This window comes from Pistacia vera, unplaced genomic scaffold, assembly GCF_008641045.1.
Source record: "Pistacia vera cultivar Batoury unplaced genomic scaffold, PisVer_v2 Contig146, whole genome shotgun sequence".
In the NCBI taxonomy this organism is placed as follows: Eukaryota; Viridiplantae; Streptophyta; class Magnoliopsida; order Sapindales; family Anacardiaceae; genus Pistacia; species Pistacia vera.
In genome coordinates this window covers 622,569-649,645 of record NW_022195532.1, presented here as the reverse complement: position 1 = coordinate 649,645, position 27,077 = coordinate 622,569, and the positions used below count along the sequence as shown (strand labels likewise).

The following is a 27,077-nucleotide window of genomic DNA, read 5'->3' as shown; positions in this document are numbered from 1 at the left end:
ATTAATATAACATATCCACTAATTTATTCCAACTAACCAAACACATTTTCCTAAGGATTCCTAGTAATCTTTAAGATAATTTAACTTTTTAGTAATCCACCATTCTCAGTAATCCAACATTCCCTGAACCAAATTCACCCTTAAGGTAATCTATCATTTAATTAATATAACATTCTCAGTAATCCAACATTCCCTGAACCAAACACACCCTTAAGGTAATCTATCATTTAATTAATATAACATTCTCAGTAATACAACATTCCCTCACCTATTTTCTTCTAAGGTGTAAATGATATTAATAAAAAAATATTAATCATATATATAAACTGATAAGAGAAATGCTAGATGTACAAAGACTATTTTCCAACCGATAAAGATTAAAGAGTGATGCTAAGTGGCCCCCACCTATTTTCTATTAGGAAAATAATACAGTCATCGAAAGTAGTGTACCGAATTAATGCACAGAACGATGTGGCATAATCCTGACTATCGATTAATTATAACTTAATATTAATCGACGGTCAAGATTGTGCCACGTCATTCAGTGCATGAATTCGGTGCACTACTTTCGGTGACTAAATCATTACTCTTTCTATTAAGCCCCATCTTCAATTATAATTAAGATGAATGTTTAGCTTGAAACCTAGACAATCCACAAACGACGCAACTGAAATGTTGCTCAAAAGCTTGATTCGTCGTTTTTCTTCTTCTCCTTCTTTATTCACTAAACCAGGTAAAGTGACTACAACTATTCCACAACATTTAGTACTAAAGTAACCCAACTTGAGAAATTCCTGAAAAATGATTGTAAAGAAGGTAATGTCACTCTTGATGAAGCACGATATTTCTTTGGATACATGATTCATATGCAACCCAAACCACCAATTTCATCATTCAACCAGTTGTTTGGAGCACTGGCTAAGAAAAAGTTTTATGAAGATGTTAATTTGCTTTACAAGCGAGTGGATTCAATGGGGTTGTTGCCAGATTTAATTACTTTGACTATTTTGATTCATTGCTTTTGCAATGTGGGTCGAGTTTGTGATGGTTTTGTTGTTTTGGGGAGGATTTTGAGGTGGGGTTCTAGCCCTGGTGTTGTGACTTTGAATTCTTTGATTAAAGGTTTGTGTTTGGAGAATAGGAGTATGGAGGCTGTGGAATTGTTCAAGAAAACGGCTGTGTTTGGGGTTAGGCCTAACGTGATTACATGTGGGACTTTGATTAACGGGTTGTGTAGAACAGGTGATACCAGTATTGCACTTAGGATACACGAAGAGATGGTGGATCAAGGTTTGCAGCCTAATGTGATAATGTATAATACAGTGATAAGTGGGTTTTGCAAGGAGGGGAAGATGGAAGAAGCTAATGGGTATTTGGAATTAATGATTCAAAGAGGTTTGCAGCCTGATGTGGTGACATATAATACAATGATAAGTGGGATTTGCATGGAGGGGAAGATCGAGGAAGCTAATGAATGGTTAGAATTGATGATTCAAAGAGGTTTGCAGCCTAATGTGATGACGTATAATACAATGATAAGTGGGCTTTGCAAGGAGGGGAAGATGGAGGAAGCTAATGGATTGTTAGAATTGATGATTCAAAGAGGTTTGCAGCCTAATGTGGTGACGTATAATACAATGATAAATGGGCTTTGCAAGGAGGGGAAGATGGAGGAAGCTAATGGATTGTTAGAAAATATGAGTCAAAGGGTTTGCAGCCTAGGTATAATACAATGATAAGTAGGCTTTGCAAGGAGGGGAAGATGAAGGAAACTAATGGGCATTTGGAATTAATGATTCAAAGAGGTTTGCAGCCTAATGTTGTGACGTATAATTCAATGATGAGTGGGCTTTGCGAGGAGGGGAAGATGGAGGAAGCTAATGGATTGTTAGAATTGATGAGTCAAAGAGGTTTGCAGCCTAATGTGGTGACGTATAATACAATGATAAGTGGGCTTTGCAAGGAGGGGAAGATGGAGGAAGCTAATGGATTGTTAGAATTGATGATTCAAAGAGCTTTGCAGCCTGATGTGGTGACATTTACTACAATGATAAGTGGGCTTTGCAAGGAGGGGAAGATATATATATGCCATTGGAAGTATTGCTAATTGAATTGCTATATATATGCCATCTCAAGATTAATTGTTTGAACAATCCCCTATTACAGGACTGACACGACTCATCTTGTATCGGTCAGAGTTTTGATTCTTTTTCTTCTTTATTCCTCACTCCACAGTGGAGAAATGTTTTCTTCTAAGTTTGAGATTTGTATTTATTAGGAGGGTGAATTTATGAAATTGGTCACCCAACTATAAGTTTATTTTCTGCACATTGCCCTTTGTGCACCTGCTGCTGGCAGTTTAACAAACATAGCACTGTTGTAAACTATTTAAGTTGTAAAGATTATGCAAAAGCATTACCATTTGCTCCCGTGCTCAATTTCCCCCTCGAAGAGAGAAAAAAACTTTCGTCAATGCATGTTGTATTCATTTGTTTCATGATTTAGTTCTTGAATAATTTGGTCCAGTTGGTTATATTTTCGTCTGATGCTCAATTGGCTTGACCATTACTACTCGGTAATTTAGCCTTTTGATTAGAGAGTAATGTTAAGTTCATAACTCAATTTCATAATTTTTTTCTTACAATCCTTTTGTGGTTTGTAACTAGTCAGCTTGAAAATAGGTCTTATCTGTTTGTTATGAGTCTCGTTTATCAATTTACGAGTTGATATGTCGAGATTATGAGATTAGGCTATCAATCTAACATTACGATTGATTAATTGAGTGAGAATTTTCTTGATTTCCAAGATGAAAGAATCACCAAATTAAAGTTATTATCATCATAAGGTTTTACCAAATGCCACAAATCTTCCTACACATCTTCCAATTACTCCTTTATACTGCATATATGCAATCAAATCTCACTTCAATCTCTCTCTCTTTCTCTCCTCTGCAAGTCAAATCAACTTTGATGATTGAAACTGAAGTTCTTCACATGTTTCCCTCCTCACAAACATCTTTAACTTTACTAGATTTCATATCAGATGGAAAAATAAGTTTGACAAAATGATGCTCATTTTAATAGAAGAAGATTCTCAAAATTCATCCAAATCTTCCTACATATCTTCCAATTACTCCTTTATACTGCATATATGCAATCAAATCTCACTTAAATCTCTCTCTCTCTCTCTCTCTCTCTCTCTTTGCAAGTCAAATCAACTTTGATGATTGAAAATGAAGTTCTTCACGTGTCTCTGTTTCCCTCCACACAAACATCTTCAACTTTACTAGATTTCATATCGGATGGAAAAATAAGTTTAACAAAATGATGCTCATTTTAATTGAATAAGATTCCAAAAATTCATCTAGATATGACACGAGAATGTAGTCCGACTAGTGTAGGACCTTTATAAAGTTTGAAGACACCTTCAACAGATGCAAATATCAACACAAAATCAACTCATATTTCTCATCTAGTGAGAGTGCAAGTAATTACCCCCAATGGAACCCGATGCTACTATATTTCTTAGACGGATTGCAGTCTCATCCAAAGAAGCTAGGCTAGGCCAGAATGACAGTATTATCATATACAATATAGACCTCTTGTCCCGTGTTCATTTGCAATCATAATGGTAATTAAAGTAGAGAAGACGTATGATTTGTTATTAGATATGGGAAAAAATAGGTGCTCCAGATGTAATTCATATAATACTCTTATGCAATATTTCTTACGAAATGATAAGGCAACTAAAGAGGTTGAACTGCTTCAGAAAATAATGGACAAAAATGTGATGCCAGATGTAACCCCATTTTCCATAATGGTAGATCTAGTCATCGTGAATGTCTGAAGTTGTTTCCTTCATTTCCTGTCCAAAAGTCAATGAGAAGCTGACACGGTAAGTTGGTAAATATTGCCGCACTTGATTATAAAAACTATTTATACGTGTGCATGTTGGGTACTTTCAACAAAATTTAAAGGGGAGAACAACATTTTCCCACCCAAGGTTTGGCAAAATAACACTTTCCCACCCATTAATTTTTAAAATGATACTTTCTCACCCACCGGAATGTTTCATTAGGAAAATCTGTTCTGAAGAAGGGCAAGATAGTCAATTTATATAAGCCTTGCATAAGACTTTGTTGCACTCTCTTCAGCTTATTAAATTCTCTACCTCTCTCTATTTATTAGAAAAGAAGTCGTAAGAAAAAAAACCTATTAGCGTTTTTTCTCTACAACTACTGAATCGAGATCTCAGCAATGGCCAACATTAATCTCCTCCGACGAATCATCATGGTTACGCTCTCTTTCTCCCTATTTTGAGTTATGTGCGTTTAGGTTTGTTTGGTTGGATTTCGANCGACGGCAACATTTGGCAGTAGATCTGGCCTTTTTCGGCCATATCCGTGGTGGATCTGGTCGGAAAAGGCCTTAGCGACGCATTACGTAACGAAATTTTTTGGCCAGATTCCGGCGATGGTGGCCGGAATCTGGCACTGCAGGTGGTGGGGGTGTTTTTGTCATTTTATATATTAGGGTCTTTAATTAAATTAGCAAACCAAAGGGCTTTTTCATAAATTTTTAAAGTTTATCTCGTAATACTCCCATATCTAACTACCCAATATTATTCCTAAAATCATATCCAAAATAATAAACCAAACGCACCCAAAGTTATTATCATCAAAAGGTTTCACAAAATGCCACCAAATCTTCCTACACATCTTCCAATTACTCTTTTATATTGCATTTATGCAATCAAATCTCTCTCTCTCTCTCTCTCTCTCTCTCTCTCTCTCTCTCTCTCTCTCTCTCTCCCCCCTCTGCAAGTCAAATCAACTTTGATGATTGAAAATGAAGTTCTTTACGTGTTTCCCTCCACACAAACATCTTTAACTTTGCTAGATCAATAATACTATAAGTACTCACGGATCTTATTAATCATCTTACTAATCTTTGTAAATATAAAGCATAGTATAGGTACCATATGTAATTTTAACGAATGTAAGTAAGATGGTTAGTAAGATCCGTGAGTACGCATAGCATTACTCTTACTAGATTTCATATCAGATGGAAAAATAAGTTTGACAAAATGATGCTCATTTTAATAGAAGAAGATTCTCAAAATTCATCCAGATATGACATGAGAATGCAGTCCAACTAGTGTAAGACCTCCATAAAGTTTGAAGACACCTTCAGCAGATGCAAATATCAACACAAAATCAACTCATATTTCTCATCTAGTTAGAGTGCAAGTAATATTACCCCCAATGGAACCCGATGCTACTGTATTTCTTGGACGGATTGCAGTCTCGTCCAAAGAAGCTAGACTAGGCCAAAATGACAGTATTATCATATACAATATAGACCTCTTGTCTCGTGTCCGTTTGCGATCATAATGATAATTAAAGTAGAGAAGGCGTATGATTTGTTATTAGATATGGGAAAAATATGTGCTTTAGATGTGATTACATATAATACTCTTATGCAAGATTTCTTACAAAATGATAAAGCAACTAAAGTTGTTGAACTGCTTCAGAAAATAACGGACAAAAATGTTATGCCAGATGTAACCCCATTTTCCATAATCGTAGATCTAGTCATCGTGAATGTCTAAAGTTGTTTCCTTCATTTCCTGTCCAAAAGTCAACGAGAAGCTGACACGGCAAATATTGCCGCACTTGACTATAAAAACTATTTATAAGTGTGCATGTTGGGTACTTTCAACAAAATTTAAAGGGCAGAACAACATTTTCCCACCCAAGGTTTAGCGAAATAATACTTTCCCACCCATTAAGTTTTAAAATGATAATTTCTCACCCACCGGTATGTTTTGTTAGGAAATTTGTTCTGAAGAAGGGCAGGATAGTCAATTAGAGTAATACTACGTATACTAACTAATTTGTACTAATCTAATCACTAACATTAAAAATTTGAATTTTTTTTAAGAAATTTGTTCTAAAGAGGACAAGATTAGTACGAGGAAAGACAAAGATTAGTACAAATGCTTAGTAAACGTAGTATTATTCGTCAATTTATGTGAGCCTTGCATCAAACAAACTTTGTTGCACTCTCTTCAGCTTATTAAATTCTCTTACTCTTGTTTATTAGAAAAGAAGTCGTAAGAAAAAAAACCTATCAGCGTTTTTTCTCTGCAACAACTGCATCTATTCGATCTCACAAATGGCTAACATTAATCTCCCCCGACGAATCATCAAGGTTACGCTCTCTTTCTCCCTATGTCGACCGGTTTCTCTATTTCTCAGATCGCTTTCGTTTAAAAATCCGATTCAATTTCGTCAATTGAAGTCTGTATAGAAAGGATTACTTATTCTTTCAGTTTGATGATCTAATTTCCTCGATTCTCTTTCTTATTAATTGGATGGATTGTGTAATATAGGGAGTTTCATTGAGATTGAGATATTTTTTGTCGATTGGACAGTGAAATTAAGATTTTGTTGTTGATGATTATGTGTTGTGTGTTGAACCTGTTTTTTGTTGATCCAAATAGGAAACTCAACGTCTCCTTAGTGAACCAGGTGAATACTTGTTTACCTCTCTGCTTGATTTATTTATTTATTTATTTATTTTTGAGTTCTGTGCATTTAGGTTTGAATTAAAAAACAGTGTTTACATATAACACTTTGTTAACCAGTCTTTTTCTATCAAATATAGTTGGGGATGCGTGGAAACTGTTTGATGAGATGAAACTTTATAATGTCGCACCTGATTCAGTTACATATAATATTTGGTTAATGGGATATGCAAGAATGGCAGTGTCTGGAAGTACCAAAATTGTTTTGTACTTGGAGAACTACAAATTTAAATGACAGCCTCATGATGGGTTGTGTAAAAATGAAATGATGAAATGCTTTGGAGATATTTCACAAATTGCCTCAAAAAGGCCTGCCAGATGTTGGACATATCCATCTTCATCCATGGGTTTGTGAAGAAGGAAGCTACGAAAGACATGTTTGTTATTACAAGTGCATGTAAGCATATTTGACAATTTTTTATATTTAAACTTTGTAAATGGTCATCTAGATCATCTTTATATAATGCATCTTCTTGGTTTAATTTGTTATCTTCTTTTCTTATAATTGTTTTCTCTATTTGCATATAACTAGTAGTCTGAACTCTGAACACGGTTGATTGGTTGCATATGATTAAGAAATCTGAATTCACAACTTCTGATTAGATGTGGAACCTTTCCCCAACCATAGTAATAAGTAGCTGAAATTGTAGTAATTTATTTAAGAAAAGGGCAAATGAAAGAATATAGTGTATAAGCAAATGTAGTAATCTGTTTTACTGCTTTCTCGTTTTGCCATCAACCAAATAATCCGTTCTCCTGTTGAATTGAGGTAGCAAGATAAATTGTTGTTGATGCATGTGTTGCCTTTGTGTTATGAGAAATTACTCCTTAACAGTTCAGTGGATTCTGCTTTCGGGATGGATATAATAAAGAGAATGCTGCAGAATGGGCACCAACAAAGCTCAGCTGATGAAAGAGCTGGGGAGAATAAAGTGGTTTTGGATCTCTCATATGCACATATGCAAGCACAAAAGTTTGGGCTTTGATAACATGGTAGTGAGTGATGGAGGTGAATTAACTGCGTGTTGTGGGAGTCAAATAACTAGAACACGATAACGGTGGCGTGTGTTATTTTAGTTTTGTCGAAGACAGTACATTGGTTGTGGCGTTGAGTAAGCTAAGTAGCCGTTCTGATTTTTGGTGATGGCAGGTGATATTATTGATGGCTCTAATCGGTGGTAACATTAGAATGGTGATGCTGGTGGTGGTTCAGATTAGATTTGTGTAATCTGATGGAAATTTAATGCAACATCGATATGGTTGATCAAAATTACAATGATCAACTCCGAAGAAAAAGGAAAACAGAGGTTTAACTGTCTAGTTAATGTATTATTTTCAACATTCATGATGTTTCTTTGACCTGTTTTTCAATCTCTGTTATCTGACAATTGAATTAGAAGTTGTTATCTTTGATCTCTTTGTATGTAGGATTGTTTATTTTTCTTATTGGGTTAGGTTGATAACCCAATCTCAAAATCCTAATATATCAGCTCGCAAATGGATAACGAGACTCATAACAAGCAGATGAAACCCATTTACAAGCTGACTAGTTGCAAACCACGAAAGGATTGTAAGAAAAAATTATGAAATTGAATTATGAACCTACCATACTCTTTAATTAAATGCTAAATTGCGAATAGTAATGGTCAGCCAATTGAGCATCAGGCTAAAATATAACCAACTGGACCAAATTATTGCATCTCCAACCCATTACACCAAATATTACATCAAAAGAAATATTCCTCAGAATATTTATTTTTTCTTTTATTGTAATAATCAACCATTAATCTATTTCACTCATTATTTTTGTATATATTAATTAAATATTAGGAATGATTTTTTATTAAATAATAATTACTTTGAAAATATACTAATTTATAAAAATTAAGCATTATTTAATAAATAAAACATTATATTTAATATAGAAAACATTACATCTAATATAAAATAATACCAAAAAAATTAATAATAATAATAATAAAAACAACAACAACATAAAAGTAAAATTATATTGATAGTAATTTAATTTTCCGAATTAGTATGTTCTTCCCACAAATGATCATTAATGCATTTCGAAGAGCATAGTGAGCCTCTGTATCCTTGATTTGTCTATGTTGACCAAGAAAATTTTGAAATCGGAAATTTTCATCACGACAATTTCAACTTCGGGAGTTGGCGCTTCCATCGATTCTCAATATGCATCAACATTACGATCATCCTCGATTATCATTTGTGTGAATAAACACACAGACATTATATCATGTAATACATTTTTAACCATTCAAGCTTTTTAGGTTTAGTGTTTTTAAATTAGTGTTAATTTTTATTTGAATTATTGTAATTTAATAATTGCATTGAATAAAGTTGTTTTTTAATTTTTCATATTTTTTTAATTATACCATTATTATGAATTTATTATTATAAAAAAAATTGGCTAAATGAACAGCATCTGGCGTGGCACTGTTCATCTGCACCAAATTGGTGCAGCAAATGGCGCTGCATTGGAGCAGCATTTCACGCCATTTTGGTGTTTTTTACACCAAAATGCGTGGGTGGAGATGCCCTAAGATGATTGAATCACCGAATTAAGGTCATATTTGGTCATTATTTTTATCCATATTCCCAATCCTATTCCTCAAATATTGTTCGGCACATTATTCCAGAAATATTACTATATTTTTTTAATTACATTTAGACCTCTTAAGCTTATTAATTTCATTAAATACCCCAGAAAAATAGTTTAAAAATTAACAAAAACACCCCCATCAACCTATACTTGCCAGATTCCGGCAACCACCGTCGGTGGTAGACCGGAATTTGTACAAGGCCTACCTGCGGACCAGAAATGGCCGGAAGTTAACCAATCTGACATTTTCCGGCCAGATCCACAACAAATCTGGCCGTCAACGACAGCCAAAGAAATGGCAGTCGTTGACCAAAAATGACCGCCATATCTTTGGTCGTCGCTGACGGCCAAGATGGACTTCTTTTCGACAACCATGCCAATTGAAAGCTTATAAACAACATGCCTATCTTATAAAACAAAGACGAAGAAGAAGAGAGGAGATAGGGAATGAAGACGAAGAAAAAGAGAGGAGATGGGGAATGACGAGAAGAAGAAGAGCGAAGAAGAAGACTATTTCTGTTTAGAATTTTTTTTTTTTTTTTTTAAGTATGGACGGGTGATGGACGCTCGTCCAAACGTAATGGACGGTCGTCCATTCTTAATGGGTGCCCGTCTAAAATTTATGGATGGTCATCCCCAAAGAACTTTTTTTTTTCATATTTAGGTGAAGGACGGGTGTCCATTATTTGTAGACGCCCGTCCAAAATTAATGGACAGTCGTCCATAATGGATGGATGGCTGTCCCTAAGGTTTTACAAATTTTTTAATTGTATTTTAATCAAAGACAGGCGTCCTTTAAATGGGGAAGTCGGTCCCTTTTACATGGACGCCCGTCTATATAATATGAACGATCGTCCATGTGAATGAATGGTCGTCCAAATGTGATGGATGGCCGTTCACTAGAAAAAAAATTGTAAAAAAATTGAGACGCGCATTACAAATAGACCGGTACAAAAACTCGGTGTAACTTTTTCGGTGTCCGTAGTGTTATTGATGTTTAGCAAACCCTACCTTAAAAAGACTAAGCCAGTTTGAAGTTTGAACCCCAATCATCCACAAGGCACAAACGGCGCTACTGAAATGGTGCTTAAAAGCTTGATTCTTCGTTTTTCTTCTTCTCCTTCTTCATTCACAAAACCAGGTAAAGCGACTACAACCATACCACAAGATTTAGTACTTAAAGTAACCCAGCTTGAGAAATTCCTCCAAAATGATTGTAAAGAAGGTAATGTCACTGTTGATGAAGCACGATATTTCTTTGAATACATGATTAATTTGCAACCAAAACCACCAATTTCATCATTCAACCAGTTGTTTGGAGCACTGGCTAAGAAAAAGTTTTATGAAGATGTTATTTTGCTTTACAAGCGAGTGGATTCAATGGGGTTGTTGCTAGATTTAATTACCTTGACTATTTTGATTAATTGCTTTTGTAATGTGGGTCGAGTTTGTTATGGTTTTGTTGTTTTTGGGAGGATTTTGAGGCGGGGTTTTAACCCAGACACTGTGACTTTTAATTCTTTGATTAAAGGTTTGTGTTTAGAGAATAGGGTACGGGAGCTATGGAGTTTCTGAAGAAAACGGTTGTGTTTGGGGTTAGGCCTAACGTGATTACTTATGGGACCTTGATTAACGGGTTGTGTAGAACAGGTAATACCACTATTGCACTTAGGATACACGAAGAGATGGTGGATCAAGGTTTTCAGCCTAATGTGGTGACGTTTAGTACAATGATAAATGGGCTTTGCAAGGAGGGGAAGATGGAGGAAGCTAATGGATTGTTAGAATTGATGAGTCAAAGAGGTTTGCAGCCTAATGTGTTGACGTATAATACAATGATAAGTGGGCTTTGCAAGGAGGGGAAGATGGAGGAAGCTAATGGATTGTTAGAATTGATGATTCAAAGAGGTTTGCAGCCTGATGTGATGACTTATAATACAATGATAAGTGGGCTTTGCAAGGAGGGGAAGATGGAAGAAGCTAATGGGTATTTGGAATTAATGATTCAAAGAGGTTTTCAGCCTAACGTGGTGACGTATAATATAATGATAAGTGGGCTTTGCAAGGAGGGGAAGATGGAGGAAGCTAATGGATTTTTAGAATTAATGATTCAAAGAGGTTTGCAACCAAACATAGTTACTTATAACACTTTGATGGATGGTTATTGCTTGCTGCATAGATTTAATGATGCAAAGGAGCTGCTAATCTCTATGGAGAGTAAGGGTTGTAAGCCTTATGGTTTTGTTGTTTTTGGGCTGATTTTGAGGCGGGGTTTAAGACCAGATGTTGTGACTTTCACTTCTTTGATTAAAGTTTTGTGTTTAGAGAAAAGGAGTTTGGAGGCTATGGAGTTGTTCAAGAAAATGGCTGTGTTTGGGGTCAGGCCTAACGCGATTACATATTGGACATTGATTAAGGGGTTGTGTCAGACAGGGAACACTAGTGTTGCGCTTAGATTGCATGAAGAAATGGTTGCTGGTAATGGTGAAGGGGGTGTTATCTGTAAGCCTGATATTGTTTCTTATGGTAGTATGATAGATGGTCTTTGCAAAGATGAGTTGGTTGATAAGGCAAAAGAATTGTTTTTGGAAATGAAGGGGAAGAGAATTAAGCCAGATGTAGTTGTTTTTAACTCTCTAATTTATGGTTGGTGTTTTGTGGGAAATTTGGAGGAGGCTAAAGGTTTGTTTGTTGAGATGGCAGATCAAGGTTTGCAGCCTAATTTACTGACGTATAATACAATGATAAGTGGGTTTTGCAAGGAGGGGAAGATAGAGGAAGCTAATTGGTTGTTGGAATTGATGATCCAAAGAGATTTGGGAATCAGAGAATGCTATGAGTCTTTACAAGGAAATGATTTCAAAGGGAATTAAACAAACAGTGTTTACATATAACACTTTGTTAACCAGTCTTTTTCTATCAAATATAGTTGGAGATGCGTGGAAACTGTTTGATGAGATGAAACTTTATAATGTCGCACCTGATTCAGTTACATATAATATTTTGGTTGATGGGATATGCAAGAATGGCAGTGTTCTGGAAGTAGCAAAATTGTTTTGTACTTGGAGAACTACAAATTTAAAATTGACAGCCTCATTGATGGGTTGTGTAAAAATGAAATGATTGAAATTGCTTTGGAGATATTTCACAAATTGCCTCAAAAAGGCCTGCCAGATGTTGTGACATATTCCATCTTCATCCATGGGTTTTGTGAAGAAGGGAAGCTACGAAAGACATGTTTTGTTATTACAAGCTGCATGTAAGCATATTTGACATATTTTTTATATTTAAACTCTTAGTAAATGGTAATCCTAGATCATCTTTTAATATATATGCATCTTCTTTGGTTTAATTTTGTTATCTTCTTTTCTTATAATTGGCTTTTCTCTATTTGCATATAACTAGTAAGTCTGAACTCTGAACACGGTTGATTGGTTGCATATGATTAAGAAATCTGAATTCACAACCTTCTGATTAGATGTGGAACCTTTCCCCACCCATAGTAATAAGTTAGCTGAAATTGTATGTAATTTATTTAAGAAAAAGGGCAAATGAAAGAATATAGTGTATAATGCAAATGATAGTAATCTGTTTTACTGCTTTCTCTGTTTATGCCATCAACCAAATAATCCGTTCTCCTTGTTGAATTGAGGTAGCAAGATAAATTGTTGTTGATGCATGTGTTGCCTTTGTGTTATGAGAAATTACTCCTTAACAGTTCAGTGGATTCTGCTTTCGGGATGGATATAATAAAGAGAATGCTGCAGAATGGGCATCCAACAAAGCTCAGCTGATGAAAGAGCTGGGGAGAATAAAGTGTTTTTGGATCTCTCATATGCACATATGCAAGCACAAAAGTTTGGGCTTTGATAACATGGTAGTGAGTGATGGAGGTGAATTAACTGCTCGTGTTGTGGGAATCAAATAACTAGAACACGATAAAGGTGGCGTGTGTTATTTTAGTTTTGTCGAAGACAGTACATTGGTTGTGGCGTTGAGTAAGCTAAGTAGCAGTTCTGATTTTTGGTGATGGCAGTGATATTATTGATGGCTCTAATCGGTGGTAACATTAGAATTGGCGATGCTGGTGGTGGTTCAGATTAGATTTGTGTAAATCTGATGGAAATTTTAATGCAACATAGATATGGTTGATCAAAATTACAATGATCAACTCCGAAGAAAAAGGAAAACAGAAGGTTTTAACTGTCTAGTTACATGTATTATTTTCAACATTCATGATGTTATCTTTGACCTGTTTTTCAATCTCTGTTATCTAACAATTGAATTCAGAAGTTGTTATCTTTGATCTCTTTGTATGTTAGGATTGTTTATTTTTTCTGATTCAAGGTCAAATCCTTCCATAGCGGAGACAATGATACATAATAGTAAAGGTTGTGATCAGGAGCTCTGCACACAATGTGCCTTATAATAAAGAGAATGCTGCAGACTGGGCAACCAACCTGCTGATTCGAGCTTGAAGAGCTTCACAAAGTGTAAATAATGATGTTGTGTTCTACTTATTAATGTACAATAATAAAGAAAACATTTTTGCTGCAAAAATGTTACATGATGATTGTGCTTTCTGTTTTCTTTGTTTTTGGAAAGCTTGAAAGATTGTTCAACTTACTATGATCTGAAAGGATGTGCAAAGCAACCAATTCTTGTTGATATCAATGCAATTTTGACTTCAGTTTGTAAACTTAGTGACTTCTACTGCAACTGCTAGTTGGATACCTCTATTAGTTCCATGGAAAAAAAAAAAAAAAAAAAATCCTGCAACGACAAAATTCACCGAAAAAATCCGAAGTATTGCTAACTGAATTGCTATATATATGCCATCTCAAGATTAATTGTTTGAACAATCCCCTATTACAGGGCTGACACGGCTCATCTTGTATCGGTCAGGGTTTTGTTTCTTTTTCTTCTCGATTCCTCACTACACAGTAGAGAAATGTTTTCTTCTAAGTTTGAGATTTGTATTTATTAGGAGGGTGAATTTATGAAATTGGTCACCCAACTATAAGTTTATTTTCTGCACATTGCCCTTTGTGCACCTGCTGCTGGCAGTTTAACAAACATAGCACTGTTGTAAACTATTTAAGTTGTAAAGATTATGCAAAGGGTAATACTATGCGTACTAACGAATTTTACTAATCAGCGTATTAACTTTTGTTAAAATTACATATAGTATCCGTACTATGCGTATGGTATCCGTACTATGCTTTAAGTTAGTATGTTGGTTAATAAAATTCGTTAGTACGCATAGTATTATTGTTTTGTGAAACCTTTTGATGATAATAACTTTAATTCGGTGATTCAATCATCTTAGGGCATCTCCAATCCATGCATTTTGGTGTAAAAAAACACCAAAATGGCGTGAAATGCTGCTCCAATGCAGCGCCATTTGCTGCACCAATTTGGTGCAGATGAACAATGCCACGCCAAATTTGGTGTGGCACTGTTCACCCACACCAAATTGGTGTGATACTGTTCATTTAGCCAATTTTTTTAATAATAATAAATTCATAATAATGATATAATTCAAAAAATAATGAAAAATTAAAAACAAAACTTTATTCAATGCAAATATTAAATTACAATAATTCAAAATAAAAATTAACACTAATTTAGAAACACTAAACCTAAAAAGTTTGAATGGATAAAAATATATTACATGATATAATGACTGTGTGTATTATTATGCACAACATGATAATCGAGGATGATCGTAATGTTGATGCATTGATTGAGAATCAGATGGAAGCGCTAACTCCCGAAGTTGAAATTGTCGTAGATGAAAATGTTCGATTTCAAAATTTTCTTGCTCGACATAGACAAATCAAGGATACAGAGGCTCACCATGCTCTTCGAAATGCATTAATTGATCATTTGTGGGAAGAACATACTAGTTCGGAAAATTAAATTACTATCAATATGGAATTTTACTTTTGTGTTGTTGTTGTTTTTATTATTATTATTATTTTTTGGTATCATTTTATATTAGATGTAATGTTTTTCTATATTAAATGTAATGTTTATTTAATTAAATAAATGCTTAATTTTATTAAATTAGTATAATTTTTAAAGTAATTATTATTTAATAAAAATATCATTCCCAATATTTAATTAATATATACAAAAATAATAAGTGAAATAGATTAATTGTTGATTATTACAATAAAAGAAAAAAAAATATTAGAATATTCTGAGGAATATTCTTTTTGGTGTAATATTTGATGCAGTGGGTTGGAGATGCAATAGTGTTTTACACCAAAAATCACACTAATTTGGTGCAAAACTTGCACCAATTTGGTGCAATGGGTTAGAGTCTTAGAGATGGTCTTAGAAATCAAGAAAATTCTTACTCATTTAACTCATTTAATCAATCGTAAGGTTAGGTTGATAACCTAATCTCATAATCCTGATATATCAACTCGCAAATGGATAAACGAGACTTATAACAAGCAAATGAAACCCATTTACAAGCTGAATAGTTGCAAACCACAAAAGGATTTTAAGAAAAAATTATGAAATTGAGTTATGAACCTAATATTACTCTTTAATCAAAAGGCTAAATTGCTGAGTAGTAATGGTCAAGCCAATTGAGCATCAGGCGAAAATATAAGAGGATTGTAAGAAAAAATTATGAAATTGAGTTATGTACCTAAAATTACTCTTTAATCAAAAGACTAAATTGCATCAGGCGAAAATATAACCAACTGGACCAAATTATTTAGGAACTAAATCATGAAACAAATTAATACTACATGCATTGATGAAAGTTTTTTTCTCTCTTCGAGGGTGAAATTGAGCATGGGAGCAAATGGTAATGCTTTTGCATAACAATAATACTATACGTACTCACGGATCTTACTAACCATCTTACTAATCTTTGTAAATATAAAACATAATATGGATATCATAAACATAGTACGGGAACCATATGTAATTTTAACGAAGGTAAGTAAGATGGTTAGTAAGATCCGTGAGTATGCATAGAATTACTCTTACTAGATTTCATATCAAATGGAAAAATAAGTTTGACAAAATGATGCTCATTTTAATAGAAGAAGATTCTCAAAATTCATCCAGATATGACAAGAGAATGCAGTCTTACTAGTGTAAGACCTCCATAAAGTTTGAAGACACCTTCAGCAGATGCAAATATCAACACAAAATCAACTCATATTTCTCATCTAGTTAGAGTGCAAGTAATATTACCTCCAATGGAACCCGATGCTATTGTATTTCTTGGACGGATTGCAGTCTCGTCCAAAGAAGCTAGGCTAGGCCAAAATGACAGTATTAGCATATACAATACAGACCTCTTGTCCCGTGTCCGTTTGCGATCATAATGATAATTAAAGTAGAGAAGGCGTATAATTTGTTATTAGATATGGGAAAAAATATGTGCTCTAGATGTGATTACATATAACACTCTTATGCAAGATTTCTTACAAAATGATAAGGCAACTAAAGTGGTTGAACTGCTTCAGAAAATAATGGACAAAAATGTTATGCTAGATGTAACCCCATTTTCCATAATCGTAGATCTAGTCATCGTGAATGTCTAAAGTTGTTTCCTTCATTTCCTGTCCAAAAGTCAACGAGAAGCTGACACGGCAAATATTGCCGCACTTTAATATAAAAACTATTTATACGTGTGCATGTTGGGTACTTTCAACAAAATTTAAAGGGGAGAACAACATTTTCCCACCCAAGGTTTAGCGAAATAATTTTTCCCACCCATTAAGTTTTAAAATGATAATTTCTCACCCACCGGTATGTTTCGTTAGGAAATTTGTTCTGAAGAAGGGCATGATAGTTAATTTAGAGTAATGCTATGTGCACTAACCAATTTGTACTAATCCAAGTACTAACATTGAAAATTTGAATTTTTTTAAGGAAAATTTTCAAATTTTCAATGTCAAGTACTTGGATTAGTACACATAGTATTATTCGTCAATTTATGTGAGCCTTGCATCAAACTTTGTTGCACTCTCTTCAGCTTATTAAATTCTCCGACTCTCTCTGTTTATTAGAAAAGAAGTCGTAAGAAAAAAAACCTATCAAAGTTTTTTCTCTGCAACAACTGAATCGATTCGATCTCAGCAATGGCTAACATTAATCTCCCTCGACGAATCATCAAGGTTACGCTCTCTTTCTCCCTATTTTGACCGGTTTCTCTATTTCTCAGATCTCTTTCGTTTAAAAATCCGATTCAATTTCGTCAATTGAAGTCTGTATAGAAAGGATTACTTGTTCTTTCAGTTTGATGATCTAATTTCCTCGATTCTCTTTCTTATTAATTGGATTGATTCTGTAATATAGGGAGTTTAATTGAGATTGAGATCTTTTTTGTCGATTGGACAGTGAAATTAATATTTTGTTGTTGATGATTATGTGTTGTGTGTTGAACCTGTTTTTTGTTAATCCAAATAGGAAACTCAACGTCTCCTTAGTGAACCAGGTGAATACTTGTTTACCTCTCTGCTTGATTTATTTATTTATTTATTTATTTTTGAGTTCTGTGCATTTAGGTTTGTTTGGTTGGGTTTCGGTGGTGTTGATTTTGTGGTTTTTGGATATAGCTCCTAGGATAAGTGCTTCACCGTCGGAGGATAATATGCAGTACTTCAATGTGATGATTTTTGGCCCAACACAATTGCCATAAGAAGGTAAATTGCTGAGTGATATATATTGCTTTTAATGTCATAGAATTCTTATGGTTGCTTTGGTTATGTAAAGTTAGGGGTGTTCAAAAACGGTTAACCGAACCGGTTAACCGTTTTTCTAAATCGAACCGGATTTTCGGTTCGAGAAAATTCCTGAACTGAAACCGAACCCGTTTTCCCTTTTTTTTTTTTTTTTTTAATTTTGCCCTAAATTTAATTGTAAATATAAACAATACATTGGGAAATAAGAAAAAAAATTTAGGTTGGGATTTTAGATTGAGTGAATTAGAGATTTATTTTAGTTTAGGTTATATATATATATATATTTGAAAAACCGGTTTTCGATTAACCGTTTCTAATTTCTTCCGAACCGAAAATTTGGTTTTTTGAATTTTTCGAACCGTAATCAAACCGTTTTTTCGGTTAATCGGTTTTTCGGTTCGGTTAGCGGCTCGGTTCGGTTCGGTTTTTGCATTTTTTTGAACACCCCTATGTAAAGTTGGAATCCCCATTTAGGTTCCAGAGGTTTTTTCACGAAGGCTGTCTATCATAGACGTTGAACATATCTTTCATGACATTTATTTGTATAGTGCTTTTTGGCTGAAGTTATGTGATGAAAGTGGGTGGTGAATTTCGCTTATTGCTTCTAGTCATTTATTTAGCGTGTGATGAAAGCCTCAATCAAGCTGTTTTGTATGCAATTCTGGATTGTTTCAAGCAACTGAAAAATTCAGTGAAGATAAGGTGAAGCAATGCGTTGACGCAAAATTAAATGGAGATTACCCTCCTAAGGTAGTTGCAGAGGTACTGAAGATGGTAACTTTGGCTGAAAATAATACATCAAACTCAAGGTTTCTTGGTAAAAGAGCAAAAGATTGTGAAGAAGGTTTTGAAGATCCAAAAAGCAAAGGAAAAACAAACTGGAAGGAGCTAGAAAGCGGGAGGGTGAAAGCAAAACTTGGATTTTAAGAAATGAATGAGAAACTGGAAAAGTTGTTTTCTTTGTATTGAATTCCCTGTTTTTATTGGGTTTGAATTGACAAAATTTCTTATATATATATATAATTTTATTTGGGTTTAAATTGACAAAATTTAAATATAATTGTCAGTTTAATTGTAGCAACTATAAGGATAAACTAGTAATTTTAAAAATCTAATGGATTTTCATTTGATTTAAAACATTATTTTTAATAAAAAATTAGAGGGATAAATTTGATGTATGATTAAGGGTATATTAATAATTTCATATTTAAAGAGGAGTACATTGGTAATTGAATTTGTTAAAATGACATAAAATAATAATAAAAATATAAAATCAAATATTAAATGATATTTTTGTCTTTACAGTCAAATAATAATAGAAGTTCCTAACAAATCATATACTAAATGAACGTGAACGTGATTTTAATATGGAGAACCTCAAGACACTAAATAGTTTTTAGTCCTTAGGGTCACATGGGTGAAATAAATAAATTTAAATTATTTATTAAACATTTTGTTAAGAGTCAGGACAGCTGGATTTAGATAGTTATTAACATATTATTTTTATTATTTTAAACACTAAATATATTTACTAGAATAAGAACCGCTAATCAATAATAGGTATTATTATAATAATAATAAAATATTATTATAATCTATAATGATAATAGAAAAAAAAAAAAACAATATTAAATAGTTTCAACTTTCAATCTTGTGTTTGATCCATCTTTCATAGGGATTGTATTGGTTAAAAGGTAAAAGCGATCGCCATGACATAAAAGTATATTTTAAAGGTGTATTTGGTGGGGGGTAATAAGCGTTATTGAGTAAATGTCATCTTATATTACTTGATTATTATGTTTGGTTGTCAAGTAATATAAAATTCTGATAATCTTCTAAAACTAATAGTAATTACAGTTGATAATATAAGAGATAATCTAATTACTTCAATTTTTTTTTTTTTAGGTATTTTACCCCTTATTAATAAATTTTTTGGACAAAAATACCCTTATTTTGAAATTAATTTACAAATATATTCATAAACTATTTTATCTTTATGTATAAATTTTTTAGGACATAAATACCCCTAAACTTTAAAAAAATTACCCAAGGGTAGTGGCCGAATCTGGCCACCACAGCCAGCCGTCGGCCACCACAACCCACCGGCAATGACATAATGGTGCACAATCGGCCAAATCTGGTCGGTCGTGCGCCGGTAAGGCCATTTCAGCCATGAATTTGTGATCCATGTCCGAAAACAACTAGATTTGGCCGTGAAACAATGGTCGTTTCGTGGCCAAAGGTATGGCCTTTTCACGACTAGATCTGTGATTGTGAAACGGTCGTCGTTTCACGACCAAATATCTGACGTTTTCACAGCCAGATCTCCACTATTGCCGTGGGCACTGGCTTAGGGTGGGTCGGGATGTTTTTGTTAAAATTTAAACTTTTTTGGTTGCTAGGGTGTTTTAGCTAAATCTGAAATGTAGGGGGTTAAAGAAATAATTCAAATAATAATAATATTATTATATTAATATTTAAAAATGAGGGCAATTTAGTAATTTATATAATTAATTTATTCCAATCAACCAAACATATTTTCCTAAACATTCTCAGTAATTTTCAAGTAATTATCTTTCCATTAATATAATATTTTCAATAATACAACATTCCTTAAACCAAACACATCGTATGAGTATTTAAGAGTTTTGACTAGAATTCAGTTCCATCTGATAAATAAATTTATAGAATTAGATAAAAAAAATATATTAGCTAAACTGTCTGTTTAAATGATGCAAATGGAAGCTTAAAAATAAGAATTAAAGTGATTGGGAATGATCAAAAGGGTCCCTTTGTATGACTATAGCATGAGATTAAGCAAAAATTATAAGATTAAAAATACTTTGTCAATTGTTGGAGATTTCTTTATAACCACGCCAATTAATGCCCCAAAGGGGTCCCCTCTTTCCATTAAAATTAATTAAACTTGTAGTGGCTCATAATTTTAGACCAAACTTTGATCAACTTCAAAATTAATGTGTTCTTTGTCACATGATCTTGGACCATTCTAGAAAATTTTGACCTATGCAAAGTTGCAAACTATTTATTTAATTTTTAATAACAGTCCAAGAGCCTCTTAGATATGGATTTTAAAATTGTTCAATTAAAACTATTTATTTAATTTTTAATTAACAGTCCAAGAGCCTGTTAGATTTGGCTTTTAAAATAGTTGAACGATTACATTAAAAAAAAAATGTTAAGTTCTTTTACGTTATTATTTATTTTACCTGTTTTCATTGTACATCAAAAATCTTATTTAAGTTATAAATAGATTAATTTATGTGATTAAGATAATACCATCTGGACATAAAAACCCACAAGATTTTGTATTAAAAAATCATTCTTCATATCGCCATTTTCAAACTTTAAATAAGAGGAATTATTAATGGTAAGCCCTTAATGTAAAATAAAAACAAATACACATAAACAATATATGTTCTACAATTCTTCACAACTGCGTACGATAGAGATTCTTTTAACCATGAAATCATAAAACTCGTTTCTATCATCACCATGATTCTTTAATTATGCTTTGACCATATGTTTTTTTGGCTTAATTTCCGCTATATACATTGCTCGTTGGCATCAAATCATTTAATTTCAGGTGGCTTCCAAGAAATTGTGTGAAGCTTTATTTTTCATCAAATTACATGAATGAACAATCATGATTCATGCAAGCTTTATTTTACAAAACCAGGAAGAATATTTAAAAAACAAAAAACAATGGAACAGTTAGATATTTCATTTTATTTACTAATTTTTGTGGAGGGTGTCGGGTGGGGTGAGGACGGGGATTGTAATCTCCATTTCTACTCCAAAAACAATTTGAAAATAGTTTTTTATTCTTGTCCCCATCTAAAGTCCTAAAAAATTGTAGTATGAACCAAACCTGATTCGCAACCACCCTTTAATCCTCGGACATATTATTAGTTTTCTTATTTAAAAGATTGGTAATGAAAAATTGGTATGATAAAATTGAAATCCCAAATTTATTTTGTAGTATTATTGATTAATGAAATGAAAGATTAGTGAAGGTTAGTTTCTTATTTTGCTTTTTCATGGTAAATTATGATAGAAACATCCCGAATAAATTCTATCTCTAGGGGTCAACTTTCCTAAATATTTAATGTAGTATGACATTGGTCATACTATTTAAAAATTTTTTTAAATTATATACGTCTAAAAAATTTCCTCTCTCTTTTATCTTTATAATTAATATAATTGGTAGATGTTTAATTGAATATGACACACGGGAAATGCAGAACACAGCAGAAACACAACAATAAATCAGGTTCAAATTACGAAACTAACAAAACACAATCAGGTGCAGCGAAAGCAGACAACCAGAACACAAAACACAATCTAATGGGTGAGGATCAACTCAAATAAATTTTCAGAACAAACTTTGATACAACTTGTAAGAGTTAATGAACTCTTGTCTAAGGTTAGATACCCATTTTTAAGCACAACGTAATTGATTTGTGAAGGAGTTTACCAAGTTAAGCACTAAATCAACATCCATGAGCATAAAAAATAAAGAACACAGGCATATATATGGTTTGGCTAAAACCTCTCTTAGTCTACATTCATAGGACCTTATCCAGATTGAAGCTAATCCACTATAAAAAGCATTCATGTTTAATTACAAAGTTAAAGATAAGCATCAGTTGTATAACACTCCCTGTTATCACAACGCTTCAACTCCAGCCTTTGGTTGAACTTCGTTGTTCCACAGCTAGCTTCTCTCCAAGACACCTCTTAAGCTTGGGTAGCCGAAGACCACCTTCGACTTCTACGATTTGAACTCCTTTCAAGCTCTTAACATAAGAACCAAGTTCCAGCAACAACAAACTATAAACAAAGATGAACAAAATGATTTAAGCATTAAACCATAAATGGAACATGAACAAGGATAAACTCTCTGAAGAATTTCAAAGCACACAAATAAATGAAATGTCCAGGTTAGTTCAAGATATAGAGATATTTCTTGCTCAACAATTCTTGCCAAGTGTCCAAAAGAGGAAAGTTTTCCACCAAACTTTCGGGACTACTGCCCATTTGTGGATTTTAGGACACCTGTAAGTTGTCCATACATATGAATATCAAATAAGGAAAAATATCCTAAAGATGATGGAAATATAACACATATGCAAAATGAGTTAGACATGCAGATGCTTGCATAGAAGATAGATGTGTGAACATATTTGCTCAACAATTCATTGTCCACGCAGACCAAGGCTGACACATACCAAAAGAAGAAAGTTTTTTACCAAACTTTCAGGACAACATCTGATAAGGGAAAAATTAATTCCCTGGACCACCTCTGAATATTTGGACACTTGTAGAGTGGTCCTCAACCAAGGGAAACAAATATATCAAACATATCAACACGTAGTGGAAAAAAGATATTTTTGCAAAATGAGTCAGACATGCAAATGTTAACTAGTGTTTTAAAAATCGGACCGGTCATGTCGGTTGGACCGGTTGGACCATCGATCGGTCCTCTATCCGGTCTAAGACATAATCAAAACCATTTATAACCTTTGGCTTAGATTGGACCAGATTTGGACCAGCGAAACAGTGTCGAACTGTCGGTCTAGTAGAAAAATTGGGTCACTAAGAAAAAACCCACCTTCATCTTCATCTTCAGTCTTAACTCTTTACAATTCTCAAAACTTCTCCATTTTAGTCTTCCCCATGAAAATTTTTGCTAAATCTATAAAATGGCCCCTAACTTTCTCCCTCACCTTTTTATCCACATGCCTCCCTGTATGGGCCAAAATTCGTATTGGACTTGACGAGGTCCAACTGCAACAGTAGTGACTGACGGCCCAAAGCCTTGGCCTAATTCCGATTGGGCCCACGCTTAGAACACCTTGGGAATTGCCTGCTCTATGAGTTGGGCCATCCCCTGAGTTAAGCTGAACTTGGTCCAACCCATTCGCCCGTAGCAATCCATAATGAGGATAAGAATCCTAACCAAACTCCTCTACCGACAAAGCCTCAACAAATAGAGGCAAAGAATCCAATCTCTTTCCGAAAAGAGAGTTCCCTTACCCAATAGGACTCAGAGTCCTACTAGGATTGGAGCCCCCGCGGTTCACTATATAAGCTAAGGTTAGCCCACCCATTAGGAAGAAAAGATCATCAGAAAACCTTATTGCTCATATTACCAAACCCATAATCTACCTCAATCACCTGACATTGCTTGGACTTCCTGAGAGACGTTAGGAGGCACCCCGCAGGTCCACCAAGGTTGTCAGTGGCTTGCTTCACAAGATTCAGTCTTCAACTCGATTGTAAATTTTAGCATTTACAATTTGGTGCCCACCGTGGGGCCTTGCCAACTAAACGATAATCATTTCTCTCTCTTATCCTTCTCTAACTTCTCAAGGCTATTGGTTTGACCATGTAGGTCCACCGTGGATTAGCTGTGAGCTAGTTCTGGATGAATCCAAAAACCTGTCCGAAGGCCCAATGACTATGGTAAACATCTAGCAATGTGTCATAGTCCCTAAACCACGATGAAGAAATACTTCATCGAACCCATTTTAGATCATATGTACCATGCAGGTAAAGTCCCTCCATTGATGTATCCTGATCGAGTACGGATTCATGGAACGTCAAAAACCTAAACTCGATTTTCTACCGAATCGTCGATCAATATGTCCAGAACTTGTCATCATGAACTTGCTTTCGTATGACTAATAATAGACTCTGGCTAGAGATTTCGATTTCTGACATTTATTGACGTTCGTCCAAGAACTCGAATTCGGATGGAGTCAGTGGTACTCCTGATCCTTTATTTTCGAGTCAACGAATCCCCTCCTGACCATCATTCGTTTCCGCATATGAATAACGCATGACCAAATAGGCTTTATTATATAAAATATGATTAGTCTCGTACTTATACACCGTATGAACTATACACATCAGTATCAGATCCGACTATAATGTCTCAGATCAAAGGACTACATTGTGCACTGATATAACCAAACGATAAATCATTGACTATATGCTTTTCCAAGTGATTTGTCATTATTTGGTCACGTTCGAAAAACAGTTCACCAACTGCTAATCCATACCAATGCCCTAGTGACATGACTATCATAATAATCCATACTTATATCAACTCATGATATCTTTAGAAAACATCAAAAAAGCATACTATGCAATATAGTTGCCCAAATTATATTGCTTCCGTAGGGAACCTTTTTGATAATTCATTTACTGATTAAATGAATCATCTGGACAATTCATATACGTACTTTATTTTAAATGCATGACTAAATAAAGAAAGCAATTTATATATATGAATTGAAGAGCTCTTTATTATTTATGATATATAGATACAAGACAAAATGCTCTGAAACCAACAACACGAATGGTTTCTAGGGCATACACTAATATACACTAACATCAATCACGCTAGGGGGCAGAGTCTTGCAAACAGGGCACTGACAACCGACTACTACTGGCCCAACATTCACTCTGTGTGGCTAAATATGCAAAGACGTGTGACAGCTGCCAGCGCTTCTCCAAGGTATCACATCTTTCACCCGAACGGCTTTGCTTTGTAATTACATCATGGCCCTTCATGAAGTGAGGAATGGATATTGTCGGAAAGCTACCCACCGCGTCAGGACAATGAGTGTACATGCTTGCGATCATCGACTGCTTCACTAAATGGATAGAAGCGGAAGCCTTCACCTAAATTAGAGATCACAAAGTGAAAAACTTCATCTGGAAGAACATCATTTGCTGATTTGGCCTACCTAAGGAGATAGTCACAGACAACGACTCCTAATTCATCTGTTCGGGCTTTCAAGACTTTTGCAGGACATGGAACATCAAACTGAGCTTCTCCACACCTCGATAACCCCAGGCTAATGGACAAGCCGAATCCTCAAATAAAACCATTCTCCAGACATTGAAGAAGAGACTACGAAAAGTGAAGGGCGCTTGGGTGGACGAACTTCCTGGAGTATTGTGGTCCTACCGCACCACCGCATGGTCATCTACTAGAGAAACACCATTTTCTTTGGCATACAGCTCAGAAGCTATCATCCCCACAGAAGTAGGGTGCCACTCAGCACGGCTCCAGTAGGTGGGTGAAGATGGCAACAACCAACAACTTTGTCACACCCTCGACCTCATCGACGAGTTACAAGATTGAGCATTGATCTGCATACCAACTACATACTCCAAAGGGAAAGAACATCACCAATAGTTGGAACGCCGCACACTTAAAAACCTATCATTTTTAGGAGTCAGACGGCTCGGCTCCAACCGCTCATCCTTCTCTCCAACGTGGGGTAGAGTGGGCTTGTCCACCCTGCCCCCCCCCCCCCCCCCTTTCCATCTCCGTTAGCCTTCTATTTTCTCCAACATGGATCTTGTTACCACCTAATTAATAAAAGAATGTCTTTTAACTTTCTTTAATCTTTTTAAGACTTGTGGATTTGCTATGGCAAAAATGTGACCAATAGCAAAGCAACTTAAGTGATTCTTATATTGACGCCTGACGGGCTAAAACAAAACAACATTCAGTGCCCTCAGCACTTATAAAAAGTGCTCTCAATGCTTACAGAAAGTGCGCTCAGGGCTTACAAAAGATGCGCTCGACGCCAGAAAGACGGTCATTACAAATGTTTATAGATCTTTAGTGGCAGATCTATTTGGCTTTGAGTCATCCCCTGTTAGCTGCCCGCTCGATGCCACTTTATCGTTAGTTATCTTTGGCGGCACTCCAGCCAATCCACCAGCATCAACTTCTGGCACCCCGATGTGGGCCCCATGGACGTCCGGGTCAGGTCTAGACCTCGTTTTGCAAGGAAAGCTTTATACTCCTCTATATCCTCGTTCGGCTCCTGTTCACCCTGCTTCCTTGCTTTGTACTCCTCCATGAGCTTTGAGTAAGTCTTTAAAACCGCCTCTATAGAGAAGCTTTCTAGCCTGCAGAGGAGGGAGGTCCTTTTAGCTTCCTACTCAACTCGAGTGCTCTGCAGCTGCTGAGCAAAGTCCGCGTGTTTCATCTCTAGTCGAGCTTCCCTTTCGTGGCCTACACGGAGCCTACTTTCCAGCTCGAAGGCTGCTTCTTTGAGCTCCTTGTTGCGCCGCTCTAATTCTTTGTTTCTTTGATCCTG

The 27,077-nt window shown here is 34.8% G+C and overlaps 2 protein-coding genes across 2 annotated transcripts; both read left to right on the top strand.

The window, feature by feature from the left end:
* The first annotated feature begins 857 nt into the window (after nt 1-857).
* On the top strand, nt 858-7,574 carry LOC116123883 (pentatricopeptide repeat-containing protein At1g64583, mitochondrial-like). The gene is made up of 3 exons (XM_031409624.1): nt 858-1,395; nt 6,669-6,795; nt 7,424-7,574. The coding sequence occupies exons 1-3, from the start codon at nt 858-860 to the stop codon at nt 7,572-7,574; spliced, it is 816 nt and encodes a 271-aa protein (XP_031265484.1).
* Nucleotides 7,575-11,289: 3,715 nt separating this feature from the next.
* Nucleotides 11,290-26,839, top strand: LOC116123882 (putative pentatricopeptide repeat-containing protein At1g12700, mitochondrial). The gene is made up of 3 exons (XM_031409623.1): nt 11,290-11,923; nt 12,144-12,256; nt 26,522-26,839. The coding sequence occupies exons 1-3, from the start codon at nt 11,290-11,292 to the stop codon at nt 26,837-26,839; spliced, it is 1,065 nt and encodes a 354-aa protein (XP_031265483.1).
* The last annotated feature ends 238 nt before the right edge of the window (nt 26,840-27,077 follow it).

Bases quoted from the DNA above. Each gene is read 5' to 3' on its own strand.
- LOC116123882 (XM_031409623.1), top strand. From the start codon at position 11,290: ATGGAGGAAGCTAATGGATTTTTAGAATTAATGATTCAAAGAGGTTTG. The intron at 11,924-12,143 runs GTTTGCAGCCTA...TATCAAATATAG, and splicing joins TGTTGAGATGGCAGATCAAG to TTGGAGATGCGTGGAAACTG. The intron at 12,257-26,521 runs GTAGCAAAATTG...CAATGCTTACAG, and splicing joins AGAATGGCAGTGTTCTGGAA to AAAGTGCGCTCAGGGCTTAC.
- LOC116123883 (XM_031409624.1), top strand. From the start codon at position 858: ATGATTCATATGCAACCCAAACCACCAATTTCATCATTCAACCAGTTG. The intron at 1,396-6,668 runs GTTTGCAGCCTG...TATCAAATATAG, and splicing joins GGAATTAATGATTCAAAGAG to TTGGGGATGCGTGGAAACTG. The intron at 6,796-7,423 runs GTACTTGGAGAA...ACTCCTTAACAG, and splicing joins GGAAGTACCAAAATTGTTTT to TTCAGTGGATTCTGCTTTCG.